At 38.7% G+C, this 16,670-nt stretch overlaps 1 protein-coding gene across 1 annotated transcript in view; it reads right to left on the bottom strand.

Annotated features, from left to right (window-relative positions):
* Window positions 1-16,348, bottom strand: part of LOC143284645 (uncharacterized) — a 33,633-nt gene extending 17,285 nt beyond the window's left edge. Inside the window, exons 1-7 of the mRNA XM_076591527.1 lie at window positions 16,318-16,348; window positions 14,355-14,882; window positions 13,638-13,785; window positions 11,281-11,373; window positions 9,902-9,932; window positions 7,630-7,684; window positions 5,491-6,549 (exon numbers count right to left, since the gene is read on the bottom strand). Coding sequence (XP_076447642.1) covers window positions 5,491-6,549; window positions 7,630-7,684; window positions 9,902-9,932; window positions 11,281-11,373; window positions 13,638-13,785; window positions 14,355-14,474 — 1,506 coding nt within the window. The 5' untranslated portion in view covers window positions 14,475-14,882; window positions 16,318-16,348. The remainder of the gene's footprint in view (window positions 1-5,490; window positions 6,550-7,629; window positions 7,685-9,901; window positions 9,933-11,280; window positions 11,374-13,637; window positions 13,786-14,354; window positions 14,883-16,317) is intronic.
* Window positions 16,349-16,670: the final 322 nt, after the last annotated feature.

Below are 16,670 nucleotides of genomic sequence, written 5' to 3'. Positions count from 1 at the left end.
TGTAGAAGGAGGACACACACACACACACACACACATATATATATATATATATATATATATATATATATATATATATATTTGAACAGCACTCCTTCTGTGCTGTCACAAATCACCCGTTCCCTTGCCATACTTTTCTCTTGTTAGTGTTCAAAGATATTCAAAGAAATTTTTTTTTTAACTTAATCTGTTTGCCCCTTTTGGGGTGTGGAAGATACAATAATAATATATACACACTGAATCACAACTCCAGTCCAACATGTAAAACATCAAAAGCTAGCGCAAAAACACATGAAAATTTTTTTTTTTTAAATAATAAGAATAACAATAAGTTAATGAGAAAAAAAAATTACTCTTCAACATATTGAAATGGAAGTCAAATCAAATTCTCCCACAGGGCATGTGGTCAAGCATGCAGTAACACTAAACACTGGTAAACTTTGACAACATGGTAGCTTCTGTCTTCTTTTATTGTCAACTACCTTTTTACTTGTGTTTCTGAAAATAGCACACACTTCTGATTCCAAACATCAAATACTCTCTTCATCAAGCAGACAATGTTTTGAGTATGAATTCAATAGGTGGTCATTGGAAAAAAGATACTGTGCAGCTCTTAAAGGTGATTTACCATTGGTTGCTATTTTTGGAGAACCAATGGTAATTTTTCTGACAGTTTCAGTTTCAGTTTCAGTAGCTCAAGGGGGCGTCACTGCGTTCGGACAAATCCATATACGCTACATCACATCTGCCAAGCAGATGCCTGACCAGCAGCGTAACCCAATGCGCTTAGTCAGGCCTTGAGAAAAAAAAAAAAAAAAAAAAAGAGAGAAAAAAAGGTGAATAAATAATAGATACGCTTACATAAATAAATTATAATTATGATATAAAAAAAGGTAGTAGTAATGGTAATAATAATAAAATAATAATAATAATAATAATAAATAAATAAATAAGACAACAATGATGATAAATAAGCAAATAAATGTAAAACATGAAGACACACATCCACCCACACATGCATAACAGATATGCACCAAACATGCAGTTTCACAGTTATGAAAGCACAGTAAAATACATATAAACGTACATGAGCTCCAACACACACACACACACATTACCCTGCACCTCCTCTACCCCCCTCATCCACACACTCATTTCTGGTCTATGTATCGCAGCTTCCACGGCACACACACACACACACACACACGCACGCACACACACACACAAACGCTTACTTGTACAAGCACACACCATTATCTCCCACCCCCAACCCCACACACATATATACAAAGAATGAAAGATATATATATATAATATATACGTTCCATTATCCTGTTGCTCCCACAGTGTAGGCATGCATACACTCACATACCTCATCCTTTACCCCACCTCCTCCCCATACCCCCACCTCCCCCTCACACCCACACACACAGAACTCTCCTGACACTTGTGTACACTTACACTCTCACGCATGCACAAACGCACTCAAAAACACAGACCCACACATACACACAAACACACACATACACACACGCACAGAGGCTGCCACTGATGGCCGCAAGAGGGATGGGAAAAGATCTCTGATGCCAAGAACATGGCGTCTAGTGTGTTGCTCAGTCTATTGTATTTGGAAAAGCCCACAGAGACTGTTCCGTTTTGAAGAAATTTGCGCAATGTTGGTTTGGAAATGATGCCGATATTTGTTTGATTTGCAAAGCACCGTGCTCTACCTTTCATGTTAGACTTACGGCCGCTCCCTCTCTCTGCTTTTATTTCTTTGAGGCGATCGATGGTGTGATGGCCTTGTACCTGTTCTTTTTGATATTCTTTGACTTTTCTGAGGATTTCCGATTTTCCTAGATGTAGGCCGCTCGTTGGTGTTGCGTTACCAGCAAGTCTGTCAGCTCGCTCATTTCCCTTAACTCCTGCATGTCCCGGGCAGTATGACCATGTGAGTTTTTTTATCTGAAAGTTGCGCATTGCCTTATGCCACTCTGGGCTTCCCATTCCGTTTTCAATTTTCTGTATGAGGTTCATTGAGTCGGTTAGAATCATGGCATGTTAGTTTCCGGGCGTATGGATGGACGATAGCCACTGGAGGGCATGTGTCACAGCTTCAACTTCCATCGTTAGGCTGGAGGTTGTGACTTTGTAGGCAGGATTCTCTTCCCTAACTGTTTTTCCATTTTGTTTCGCAGTGAATCCCCAACCGGATTGGTCTTTGGTGACTGAGCCATCTGTGTATGTGATGATGTCCTCTTCTTTACTGCTTTCTTCTATGAGTAGCTTCACTTCCGCATCAGTTTTGCCCTCTGGCCATTCCCGACAATGTCTTCCTAGAGTGGGTGAAATGGCTGTGTTGAATAGATGGTTGAGGTTTTCGGGGTTTTTCTCCCATTCTTTTGTTTCTTTCAGGTCTTGTAGTCGGCATACTAGCTGGATTGTGTCTTCTGCTTGCCCCATCCATGATCTTCCTCGTCCTAGACGGCTGCCTTTTGGTTCTTTGACTGCGTCATGCAGTGGGTTTTGAGGGTTTTCTAATGCTTTGAAGTAGGTCTTGACCTGTTCTAACTTGTTTCTGGCCTGCACTGAAGGAAGGTCAAGCAGGTATCACATGGTTTCTGTGGGCGTGTCTTTTGTTGTTCCAAGGATCAGCCTCATAGCTTCATTTTGAACTCTTTCTAATTTTAAGAGGTTGCTTTGAGACGGTGTTGTTAGCCCAAGTCCGTAGTCGATCACACTGAGGACGAGTGATTGGTATAGCAGGAAGAGGTGGGGTTGTTCAATACCTTTGGTTGCCATTGCCTTTAAGACTGAAAGGCCCTTTTTGCATTTGAGAACAGTATTTTCCGTATGTTTTCTGAAGGTCAGCATCCTGTCGAAGTGTATTCCTAGGTAGCGTAGACATTCAGTTTTCTCGATCTGAATCCCATCGAATGACACAGAAGGTGGTGATTTGCTCGCGGTTCTGTTGTTGAGGGTGCAAAGCAACGTTTGGGCTTTCGCTGGATTGATGGAAGATCCTGTGTCTTTGCACCATTGAGCAATATTGTTTAGTTGTTTCTGGACGGCTTTAGTTCTTTCCTGAGCATCTTTCGAAGTTTTGAAGACCAGGCCATCATCCGCAAGAGTAAGCACCCGAGCTATTCCATTGTTGTTTAAGTCTGCAAGGCCCTTCGTGTAGACATTGTAGAGGACAGGAGAGAGCGGAGACCCTTGTGGCAGTCCCATGGATAGTTTAGAAGGTGCAGACATCCAGTCTCCAAGGCGTAGGACGACGGTTCTTTCCTGAAGCGCTGCTGCTATCCATCTTGTCAGTGTCAAACTTACTCCATACCTTAGTAGCAGCTCCATGAGGTGTGCAAACTGGACTTTATTGTAGGCATCTTCAAGGTCGATTGCTACTGCTAGTGTTTCTTCTTTCCTTTGAAATCCTTCATACACCTCATATGCAAAAGCAGCTGCATTTTCCCATGTGGACTTGCCTGTTCTGTAACCACCTTGATTTGAAGGGAGAATGTGCCTGTGTTCAAGATCCCTTGCAAGTTTCCTGGCTATCATGCGTTCCATGAGCTTTCCAGCAATGTTTTGCATGGTTAGGATCCGGTAGCCGCTTACCTGATGATGGTCCTTTCCTGGTTTTTGTATGGGTTTTAAGAAGCTGTGTGTCCAGTCCTCCGGCACATGTCCATTGTGGAAACTGTTTTGATATAGATTGAAAAGTTTGCTTCTGTCTTCTTCCGATAGTTCCTTAATGTCCGAGTAGCGAACTTTGTCTGGGCCAGGGGCTGATTCTTTCTTGCATTTAGCTATTGCTTCATTTAGATCATCTATTGTCAAGTCATCATCAGGTCCAGTCTGCATAAGGGTTTGGTTTAACTCCTCAACATATTTCTTTTTCTCATCTAAGTTTCTTTGATTGCTCTGTTGTATGAAACGTTTGAGCAGGGCGGATCCTTTTTTCTTGTTTGTCTTAAGCTTGGTTCCGTCAGTGTCTACCATGTCTGGGGTTGTTGTTGTGCACGTTTTCCTCTAGAATATGTTTCTTACAACATGTTTTGTATTCCGCCCATTAATGTTGTTCCACTTTCAGCAAAAGAAAACTGTTTCTGTGAAAGAATTGACCTCCTCCAAAACTGAAACATCACAAACAGCAGAAGACTGTCTAAGAAGAGGAGAGAGAATGCAGTTTTCAACTGAAATGTTTGAAAGAATTTCCGTGGCTGACAGTGAACAACAGCATGCCAAAGGCAGTGTTTTGTCAAGTGTGAAAGAAAACTTATTTTGCTGTTCAAAATAGAGTAGGTATGCCTAACTGTGAATGATCCAGTCGAAGCAACCAGTTCAATGTGTGTACTGTAAAGATAACATGTGGTACGACAGTCAAACGTAGTTCTTTTGTTTTGGAATGCTTTCTCCGACTGGTTGCACCAGGAAAAGTTCGTCTGCTCATTCTAATCAACGTTTTGTTGACGTCTGAAATAGCAAGGGTGCCCGAGGGTAAATGCGAACAGGCAAGTCTAACTGCGAACAATGGCTTTGGGTACATGTAGACAATTAAAACAGAAGCGGGTCTTTAACTCATTAGACATAATATTGGAACACTGCACCAGACTACTGTGTTGGTTTTGATCACACATGCACACAGACATTTAAGCACACACACCCCACAATGCACACACTTTCGAGAGTGCTCAGTAACTGTGCAGCATCGTTTGCAAATAGATTCACGTGAAAATATCTTATGGTCTAGTAATTGCAAACGACACTATTTTGCAGATTCCTGTCAAAACTGACTTTCTAATCTGTCACCAATGTGCTTTCTTAAATTATCCCAGCATTGGCAATGTGCATTCAACATATCCGATCAAATCAACTACTTTAAACTGCGTCAAAGTTCAAGTCCTACAACTTGCTTCCCTTGATTTTAGGATTTTGAGAGCGCATTTGTAACCTTGGTCAGCAGTGATGCACGAAGAGAAGAAAGAGCGTGGAAATAGCCAGAAATAGCTGACAGACAGGTTCTTGGAAATGGATATTTATTAAGGTATCAGAAAAAGGTCGAAGCAGACATTAAATTGTGAAATGCAATGGTTTGAAGTGGGGCGGTATATGAAACATTCACAATTACACGCTGCTCGCAATTACCCATACCAACCCAACCTTTGTGAAATCCAATAAAACAAATATCACTTGAAGAAAACAGTATGACTGTTTCTTTCTTTGTGTTGTGTTGTGGTGTGTGTGTGTTGCACATGCGTCCACATATGATCCATGTAAGTTTCTTTCAGTAAGGCAAGTGCAAAATCTGTTTGGGCAAGTGATTTTTCCAGTGACTAGCCTGACTGGGCAAGTGGGAAAAAAGTTAATGTCAAGCCCTGAAAAAGAAAGGAAAAAAAGAGAGGAAATAAAGCACACTACACAATATCACATAAAAATAATACACATATATATAAATCACTGTATATAACTATGGGGTACAAGCACACTCACCACATGGCACAAAGTGATGCACGTTTGCCAGCCACCAAGGTTTGCATCCGACTTGGTCTCAATCGAAAACAAGATCCTCATATCTGCACCACCTGGCACAGGTATTTTCAGACCCTGCATCTTTTTCTCCACCATTGTGTCCTTTCCAAATAAATTGTCCTGCTTGGAGATCTGAGTTCCATCCTTCTCTGAAAAGGCATCAGATTCAAGGGACAGGTCAAAAACCCCCAAGTTTTGCATTAACTGGCATGACGGACACTGGCACTCCGCATCACCAGTGCAGATCATGGAAAACTGTGTTTCCACCATGATCGTGTTCAGCTGCAGGTCTGTCATCGAATTCATTGGGTCTGACTGAAGCTTCATCGATGTTTCACAGGTTGTCACAGTGACACTGCTGTTTGGGTTCACTTGGTTGAACTGTAATTCACCCAACGCATGCGGACATCTTCTGTCACACACCCTCCCCTTTTTTGACTCATTCCCAGACTCGGTTGAATCTAAAGCTATCGTAACTTCATCATAGCCAAAGTCGACCAAGCTACATGCTGCTTTCTTTTTCTTCTTTTTATTTTTCTTTTTGGACTTCTTGCGAGTGCGACAGTCCTGGCACTGGTCCTCTGGTTTCACAATGGCCTCACTGAAAGAGCACCAAGCATAAAACTCCTGAAACTTGTCAAGTGTCAGTCCATCACGCCAGTCAGAGTCCAACTCCGCGCCAGGGTTCCAGAGAGGGTTGTCTGGCTCACTGAAGCGGGGATCTTTCCTCTCCCAAAATCCTAAATGTACCGGGGTGCTTGGCAACCCCTTCACAAACTGTTCATGAAATTTGCTGTTACAGTCCTCAAGATGATAGGCACATAACATATTAGCTGCAGATGAAGGCGAAGCAACACAACAATGTTTTGAACACAGCGAAGTGTTCATTTCTATAGGAGCAGGGGGTACGAAATAGGAATCATTGTCAGGGTCTATCTCTTCAGTTGTTTCCATCCATTTTGTCAGGCAGCGAACAATGCTGCCTCCAAATTTCATGTAGACAGGAGTGAGGATGTAAACCTGCAAACGGCACATCATGCTGTGGTCAATGAATTACAACTCAAAAGGGCATGGAAGAGGAAAGGGAAAATCATACTGTTTTCTTCCTTTTGTCATTCCATGCTATGTGTGAATATTAGCATTTCCTTTAATAGCTTCTTCCAAATTAAACTTTCAGCACAAAAGGTCTTTTTACCCTATAATCACCTACTGTCTTTTTTTTTGTTTTTTTTTTCCCAACCCTGTTCTTTCAAATGGAGATACTCAGTTGTTTTTTCCTTTGTCATTCCATGCTATGTGTGAATCTTAGCATTTTTTTAAATAGCTTCTTTCACATTAAACTTAAAGCACTAAAGGTCTTTTTATCTTACAATCAGAAAGGGTCTTTGATTTTTTTTAACCCTATTCTTTCAAATGGAGAAAGTTAAAAAAAAAAACAACTTGTTTGTAAAATAAGACTCACTTTTGATAAGAGGCATCCAACATTTCAGACCATATATCTGTCTACACTGACCGTCTTAGATGGAAATGACAACGGAAGTAAAAGCAAAGTTTAAGAAAAGTTATCAGTATCAATCAGTAGAAGAAAGGCATGGATGAACAGAGAAGTGAGCAGATATAGGTTATGGACATGAAGTAAAAGGTGGTCGGAGGAGGTGGTCTAGAATGGGCAGGAGGGTAAGGCAGGAGGCACGGGGTATCGGGAATGGAGTGGGAAGGGGGGAAATGGTGTGGGTGGGCGGAAAAAAAGTGGAGTAGATAAATGGAAGGGTGTGGGGTAAGAGGTGGGAGGAAAGGAAAGGAAAGGAAAGGAGAGAGAGCAGTTAGTGGTTAGAAAGGGGGCTGGGAGTTTGAAAGGGGAGGGGGAGTCTCCCCTTCCCCTTTGTAACCAGTGTACAAGTCATCAAAAATAAGCTGAATTCATGTGATCTAAGATCGCTGCATCAGTCATGTGGTAAGGTAAAGAAGTACCTTCATTTGTACAAAACATGCCTGTTTCCTCCTAGCATGCACACGCTTTCACAAAATGTTTCTAGTGATTTAAGTCTCTCAAATTTTACAGATAGTACTAGTAGTTAGATGCTCATAATTATCACTCACCTTAACATATGAGGCCTTTTCACTGGCAGGACCAAAAAATTGTCGAAAGATATCCCTGGACACAAAGAATACTTACATGAAGGAACAAAAGAATTATTAATAACGTCAAATTATTTTACTTTTGAAACAGTTCAGCTTTACATATAGCCTTTTGTTTAAAGTTATCTTTCACTTATTTTGATCCTGGTATCAACAAATGATCCACAAACCTGAATGTAAAAAAAAGAAAAGAAAAAAAAATCAGAAGGAGATGCGAGTGTCAGTGTCAGTCGCTCAAGGAGGCATCACTGCGTCTGGATAAATCCATACATGCTACACCACATCTGCTAAGCAGATGTCTGACCAGCAGCGTAACCCAACGCACTTAGTCAGGCCTTGAGAAAAAAAGAATGAGAAAATAAAATTAAAATGAATATAGACTTTTCGGGTCTTTCTCAAATAACAGAGCACACAATTTTTTTGAAAATTTATACCAGTTTTTTTGTGAAAAAATTCTGGCAAATAGATTTCACTTAAATCTTATTTTCCTGGCAGCAAAAGGGTTAATATACATATACTATATATTTAAAAATAAATAAATAAGTAAGGGGGAAAAAGACCAAAATGTCTTACCTTTTTTTTTTTTTGGTTAATAATAACATTCTTTCTCGTTTGGTATTGATGTCTTCTATTTTGAACAGTGTTTGCCTTTGTGAATCTAAGTGCAACAGTTATAGATAAGTGTCAGATCAAAAATGTTTTCAAGTGTAATTATTGCATTTCTCCCTCACATCAGCATTAAAAAAAAAATCTTATGCCTATGTAAAGGATTGGGGGATACATGGTTGTTGGGCAAGTCAGTGGAATATGTTTACCCACAAATACAATTTACAACAGAACTTTTTCTCTCTTTTTTCTTATATATATATATATATATATATATATATTTTTTTTTTTTTTTTTTTTTTTTTCAGTAACAGCAAATGTGGCCTGAGAGCTAGATTAGAAACTGAAGAGGAGACATACTTTAGTTTGAGGAAAGGCTGTTAAATATTTAACCACTACTTATGCATGTAAGTGATTCTGTTTTTCACCTGGTTTTTGACTCACTTGTGTAAACAAGGTGAGTCTATGTTTTAACCCGGTGTTCGGTTGTCTGTGTGTGTGTGTCTGTGGTAAACTTTAACACTGACATTTTCTCTGCAAATACTTTGTCAGTTGACACCAAATTTGGCATAAAAATAGGGAAAATTCAGTTCTTTCCAGTCATCTTGTTTAAAACAATATTGCACCTCTGGGATGGGCACAAAAAAATAGAAAAAGAAGCCTATTTACTGTTATATTTTTTTGTATTCTCTAAACTTGGCACTTTGACCTCTTATTCTGACACAACAACAAGAGGAGTCATTATCATCATTTTTTTGTTCAAACAGGAACTTCTTTTGCTAAGCATGGAATTTTTATTTATTTTACAAACGTTTTGGTGCAGATAGTAAAAAAGGGAAATTACTCTGTAATTCATGCTAGGGGACTTAATTAATCACAAGTGAGTCTTGAAGGCCTTGCCTCTCTTGTTTTTTTTGTTTTGTTTTTTTTCATGTGCACACACAGGGTCAAATAGAGGGATTTGGGGGAAAGTTTTTGTTTGTCTCTCCTCTTCTAATTCACTGAAGTCACCAGGATCATTTTTCTTTGAGCTCAAAATGAAACATTTGGTAATGGGTGATTCATTCTAGCACTGTGACAGGCAATCATCTGGTGAATTTTGTCTTGACAGTATCCTTCACTGAACAAAGGTGTAAAAGGACGGGTGGGGGGTGCAGTGTGTGGAGTGGGTAAAGAAAGAGAATAATTACTGAGAGAGAGAACCGGAAAGAAAACACACACCCTTGTCTTTAAAATTTTCACATATGTGTATGGCTGGGTATGTGTCCTTTTAATCTGAGAGAAGAGTACACATGAACTGTTTCATGAAATATCTCTAACTGATTTTCCACTCTTGATCTGCTGCTTGCTGTGCCCTGCTACTATTTTCTTGCTGAACATTACTGAAGAGTAAAAATCACATCATGTATTGTCAGGTCAGGTGGGGCTTATAATGAAATATTTTCATTTCTTTTAAACACAGCTTCAGTGTAAGGCAAAACCTTGACAAATGTATATACAGCCCTTTTTTATGCATCAGTCTGGATTGTCTATGGTGCAGAAGAAGAGGGATCACTGCAATGCATTAATGGTTATTGTTTCTTTTGTACATAATGAATTATTTTACTGAAACATGAAGCAACTTTACCTTGTTTCTTTTGTGTAGAAAGGATCTTTAACTGAAACAAACAACATGAAAGCATCTGTCTTAGTTGTGCTTATCACACAATTTTTTTTTTATTCAGTCATGAAATAACAGATAATCAGAAAAAAAAAAACCCATAGAAGACTATGAATTTTCATGACAGAAATTGGTAAAAATTGCTTCTTGATTCTTTTTTCGTCCCATCTTTGTTGACAGCTTACGCATTATGAACACACTGCTTGTTGTCCCTAATCCCCAACACAGCTGCATCCAGTTTCATCCAACACATCCTATGTCCCGTCAGTTCAATGAAAACTTTCAATGTTAGGTTGACATGCAGTCTGCTTTGTCACTTCAGTAGGGTTCTCCAGTGCCTGTTATTCAACAAATTCAGGACACCAACTATTATATCATCCTGCTGACAACAGAAATCACTTTGGTCATGGAGCCAGATTGAGACAGTGAGAGTGAGCACCTCTTCTGGAGCAGACTACCAGTACAACCATCATGAATCATTCAACATCAAAAACTCATGCCACAAACTCATCAAAGGTATGCAAGTGGAACTAGAAACTGAGGTCACCATGACAGCATGGCTTGACAGGCCACAGAACCTGGGACAATTTTCCTGTCTTTCTTGAGACAGATGATGATGATGCTACTAATTACTCTGGAGATCCATTTTTAAGTCTGGGACTTTGTGACAAGGCTGTACTCTACGCTATCTTCCATAGCATATTCTGGCGTTAACCAAAATATACAGACAAACAACTCCAAAGTTGTGCAAGAAACTGGAGGAACACTCCCGAAAATGCATCCATGAAGCAGATGACTCCACCCTTTTGTCCCCATGTCCACTCCTTACTTAATCTCAACCATGATCTATCCACACATAACTTGCCTGTACCAATCTCCAACCGCAGTCATCAATTTTTTCCTCATAAAGAGTTGAGATCAAAACGTCAAGAGGATATCTCACTTCAGATAAACATCTTATATTCATCCATTTTGATACAAACATTACAAGGTTAATTTGTCCAGATTCATTCATCCGGTGATGGCGATAAGTTTGAGTTTAAAAACAAAAAAAGGCTCATGTTACATGATTTTTTATGATAAATGGATAAAGGGTCAATCTATGACTTAAAAAATCATAATGCCATAATAACTGTCAATAACACAAAAGCATGCAAGCATACATATTAACTAGGCATTCAAAAAAGCCAAAGAGCACCTCTCCAAACCCATTCATCAGAAATCAACAGTTGCTGCATTCTTCAGCATAACTGAACAAATAAAAAAAATCATTCACCAATCATTCAGTCAATTAATGATTCATAAGTCAATATGTCACTAGTCAGGTTACACTCTGGGAAACTTACTGACTGATTTGGAGTCTAAATACTGAAATCTGTGCCGGTTCTTGCCCAGATCTGCTATCTGGTTTAGCAAAGACCTGGCTTGCTTCACCTTCCCTGTGAAAGCAACAAAAGAGATGCAAAGGATAATAATAACCACAAGTAAATTACTGCAAATAAACATTCCACAAACTGCAGAGATTAATCCAAGTCATATTATTATGTTCATCATCAAAATGGAAATTTGTGAGACCTGTTGAAACATTTTGTTGGTTTGTACAACACTGTCTTAACCAGACTGTAACCGCATTTCACAAATAATATCCAAATAACTCATAGGTATACCTTTGCTTTTGTTAACTCACTCCAGACGAATAGTTTTCTCCCTTGCTTTCCCCTGCAGATGACCCATTTGTTAGGGTTTGGGAAAAAATCACAAAAAATACAAAACACAAAGTAAATGAATAGAAACTCCCTGTGTGTATGCCCACCCCCTCCCTCTCTTCACAGCCCTCAGAAGCTGAGTCACTGTTAGTGCCTTCTTTCTGGTAGTTTCTTCACTGCAGATACTTTATTCAACGTCTTCATCATACTCATCAATGTCGAAACCGTCAGTTTGAAGCATTTCAATCACTTCAGCAGCAGTAAAAAGCCACTGTCGTGATCCTGTTTGCTCCAAAAATTTCCACTTGAATTGCCTGCAACGCCATTTTAGATATGTATGCAGATTAGCTTGTCATGTGGGGTACCAAGGTCAACAGCTGGCCAGAGTGTGTATAGTCATGGAAACCTCACGAAGAAACTTTCCATTCGACCCTTGACACATTCGCAATGCCCAGTGTAGCTACAATTTGTATGCTACCCCATGAGGAAAACGTGGACACATTTTTAACTGTCAAAACCGCTAATGCATACCGTGTCCGAAACGCTACCTTACATCAGAAACGCTATAGAGTTCCATCGTCCGGAATAAGTTAAACTTTAGGCATATATATATTCCTTCTTTTCCATGACTTTACCACTCAGATACTTCAAATTAAAAGTAGCTACGCCAAAGGCTAAAGTATGCAGAACGACTGACAAACTTTTCAGCCACAACTGCTGCCATAGAATAAAATTGCCCCCCCCCCCCCCCTAGTTAATTCAGTCTTTTCTTTAAAATATTTGTATACAATAAACATGATGACTGTATAGTTAAAATCACTTTGTTTTCTGTGCATAGTTTTTTTTTCCCCTTTTCTTATAACAGTGGAAAAGAAACAAATGTCCTACCATCTTTTCACCCCAAAGAAATGTTTTAACAACACACTGGAAATGACTCAATAAAATCTAAAGGATCTGGAGGCAAACTGATCCAGAAAAATAGTAAAATCCAGAGGACTACAATCTATAATTGGTATGAATGGAAAGATGGTTTTTCCATATGTTAAATCTGATTCTAAAATTGACAGACAAAAGTTATTCCAGAGAAAATGAATTTGTTAAGTTTGCCACAGACACACACACACACACACAAACTGAAACACAGGGTTATGATGCACTTTTTATGTCACATATGTGAGCCAACAAAGATTTTTTTTAAAGAGAAAAAAGAAAACAAAGAGTGAAATACAAATGATTTATCTAGACCTCTACATTCTCTCTCTTTCAGTCTCTGTCCCCCTCTCTTGCTGTTTTCCATACTCCCCTCTCCCTCCCATATTCATACTGTGAATATAAATCTAGCCCCTCCACCCCCTTCCTCCAACTACATCTCTGGTAAGAAAGAAGTTGTCAACTTTTTTCATTTTTCAACAAAATCAATACAAATGCATGTTATCAACTTTTTTCATTTTTCAACAAAATCAATACAAATGCATGTTATCATTAAATGCATATTTCACATTTGAATTGTGAGCATGAGCAACATACGCAAATTTCTCTTAGGAGATCTGTAATAAAGATGACTTGCCTGGACTTGAAAATATTCTCTTAAATACAAATAATTTCATTTGTTTCAAATAGGTGATAAAAGTCTTTGAAAATTAATTTGAAATAAAATAACTCAAGAAAACAAAAAATTCATTCTGGTAATTCCATGCCCTCTGTAAATTTCACTTCTCTAACAATGTGTTTCTTGCTTCCTCTTTACTGTGTTTCAAGTACTGTTTCTCTCTAGAGTCTAAAAACAAAAGCTGAATCTTCATTAATCTCAGTGTTTTCACTTCTGCCCAAGTCTCTTGCTCTCCCTTACCTCTGCTTTCTCTCTACACACATATATATATCTATCTATCTGTAAATGTATAAAAGAACAATGTTATAAAGTTAATATGTCTTTGGATGTCATTAGGTTCTCAATTTCTGTAATGTGTGGCAATCAACATATCTAATGCTTTACCCACCTTCTACAAAGCTTATGGTTATAAACACAAAGGCATAATCCAGTGTGCTTTGAAGCTGTGCAGCGTCGCATGTTAAGTCTCCCAACAAGGAGTAGCGCAGAATGTAGCTTCGGAACACTTCAATGTAGCGCTTCCAGAACGTCTTGCCCTGTACCACATTCAGCACACAGATGGGCATCTTTTTACATGTTGATTAATAGCATGCAGACTTTTTCTTCTTGTTATAACATGAAATCATGTTGCTGATGGCCCCGCTGTCCACAAAAGGGGCATTTCAGGGCTGAACACCCGTCAGTTCTTAAAACAAATGTAAAATAAAAGATAAAAGATAACACATGCTTATTTGTCGATAAAAACAATATTTAAAAGAACCAATTGACTCACGTCTATCAGAAATAAATATAACTAACCTTTTGTAATAAAAAGAACATAATAATATGATAATATTACCTGTTGTTATAAAAAAAAACAGTGGCATCCTTAAAATTGGCAATATCTTCTTTAGCTCTCCATGAAAGCAGCACTCAGTTTTCAACCACTGTATTGATGATAGTTGCTGTAGAAAAAAAAATCCATCCCACAACACACTCACCTACCCTCCAACCACACTTCACATTAAAAAGAGATTAAAATCTTAACTGCTGCATCCATGTTCATAAGTTACAATTACATAAACACAATCTTATGGCTACTATTTTTCATCCATATAAATATTACCTGGTCACACCACATGCGACAGAAAGTATCCTTATGCTTGGCAAGATACTCGTAATCCTGGGACAACATCTCCTCATCAAAAAGGGCAGCGTCAGTATCACTCAGTCGTATCTTCCTCATTTTTTTGGTCTGGATACTAATGAAAATCAAACGTCAGAAAAAAAAACAACACCAACAACCACCACCACCAAGAACACCCTGTGTCAAAGTGGCACAGCAAGGCAATGTCAAACTCAAAGCAAGTCTATGTCAGTTTGTAGAAATTCAAACTTGTCTTCTGCTCACAGGTCTGTGATGTATACTGGAACCACAAACAGTCAAGAAATACTTTGTTTTAGAAATATGCAGCAGTTTGGGATGACTTGCAGTCAAACTGTGATGTCTCACAAATATGTAGCAGTTTGGAGTGACTTGAAGTCAAACTGTGATGTCTACTCAGAGGTCCCTGCTGTCAAATGGAATGGGTTTGGGGATGGCTTGAAAAAGTCAAACTGTTATCTGCTCACAGGTCTCTGCAATCAGTTGGATCTGCCCACAGATTAAACAGCAACACTTTAGTAAACCCTAATGGCAGTTTGGAGTTATCCACTCATTCATTGCCTGATCTAGTGTTCATCTACTGACCATTCATATTTTCATATGGATGATGAGCTCAGGTGACTATTTAGTTTACTATTATTAATAGTGTATTACTGTATACACATGCTTTATTGTAAAGCACATGCTCAACAAGAACTTTTATCATTAAAATGTATATCAACATAAAAACATTTTATTATTGTTATCTAAATAAAAAATACTGTGATTCTGATACAATGTTCTCTTTTTGCTGTAACCACAACAGAGAGAAGAAGGGGTGGAACTCAAGAATGAGGGTGGAAAGGAGAGGAACTTGCACATACGCAAAAAGTGTGGTGAAAATTATATTAATTAATAAAAAGAAAAAAGAGTTAAGTAAACTTAACTGAATCCTCATTCAGTTTATAAATCAGGTCCACAGTGATGTTAGATTATTACACATTCACTGAATCTTATATATCAAATCTACCTTAATAAACAGATAAGGGGTATGAGAAAGGGAAGGGCAGGGGGTAGAAGAAGAGTCAACAAATATTTTCAAATCTGACTCAGTTTGCTGCATGTTCGAAAATGAGTTTTAGAACAATAAAAACTACAAACTATACAAACTGTTATTGTGGTATACCACATGAAATAATGGATGGGCATGATAGATAGGTTATGGATAGGTTAAAGCTATAAGTTTTCAATATGTGGGTTCAGAGTTTGATCCCTGCATACTGTTTGGTGGGTTGAGCTGCAGGTGATTTTTTGTACCCTCCAGGTCAATCAATATGCTGTTGTCTGGACCCATTATGAGTGAACTGTACACATGCAGGTCAGATACACATTTAAGATTAATCTGTTTTAAGAGATTGATCACTGAAACACTCAGCATGCACCAACCACGCAATAATCATCAGCAAACTGATGGTGGTCCTACAGAGCAGAACAGAATAATCTGTACCGGAAGGACTTCTAAATCTAAGTGACAGAAAAACTAATAATAACCACTGGGAAAAGCTGAAAAGTAGAAATATTTCAATGATTATTGTAAAACGAAGAGTGACAACACACGCATTTTTTGCAAAAGTTATAAACAGCTCATATTATAAAGACTATAGTCTGCGCAGGGACAGCACGGGAAAACTGATGGAACTCTGACGAAAATTAAGCAAAACGAAAAACAGGAACTGGGAAAATCCAGCAACAAAGTTACCCTTGGTTTCGCGGGAGATATCGTATGACACTACAATTACGTTTTCGCAAAAGAAATACGGCTATTGCTAGGAAAGTCCCACGCTCAAATACATTCACCATTTGCGATATAAAGCTATAAAGCATACGAACTTCAACGAAGCACTAAGACAGCAAAAGAAATAAGAACTGCGTTATCTTGTCAAACCTCTCGTCTGCAGCCATGCGTCCGTGGCAACGTCACTTCCTTTCTTCAGCAAATGTTGACTTTTGACCCCAACAGTGGCAAACAATTTCTGAGCACTCGGAGATTTTGTTGAATAATCTGATAATCAAGAATGTGCAGCTCAACGTGTGTACCGTAAAGACAGCATGTCGAACGATAGTTAAATGTAGTTCTTTTGTTTTCGAAGGCTTTCTCCAACTGGTTGCAACAGGAAACGTTCGTCTGCTCATTCTTTTCAACGTTTTGTCGCCCGGTTTGAAATGACAGGGGCCGCCGGTGTCTGAGGGTAAATGCGAACGGAGAAGTCTAACTGGGAACGATTGCTTTGGGTACAT

Source organism: Babylonia areolata, chromosome 8 (assembly GCF_041734735.1).
Source record: "Babylonia areolata isolate BAREFJ2019XMU chromosome 8, ASM4173473v1, whole genome shotgun sequence".
NCBI lineage: Eukaryota > Metazoa > Mollusca > Gastropoda > Neogastropoda > Buccinidae > Babylonia > Babylonia areolata.
Note: the sequence above shows the minus strand (reverse complement) of the source record. Positions and strands in the feature narration are given on the sequence as shown.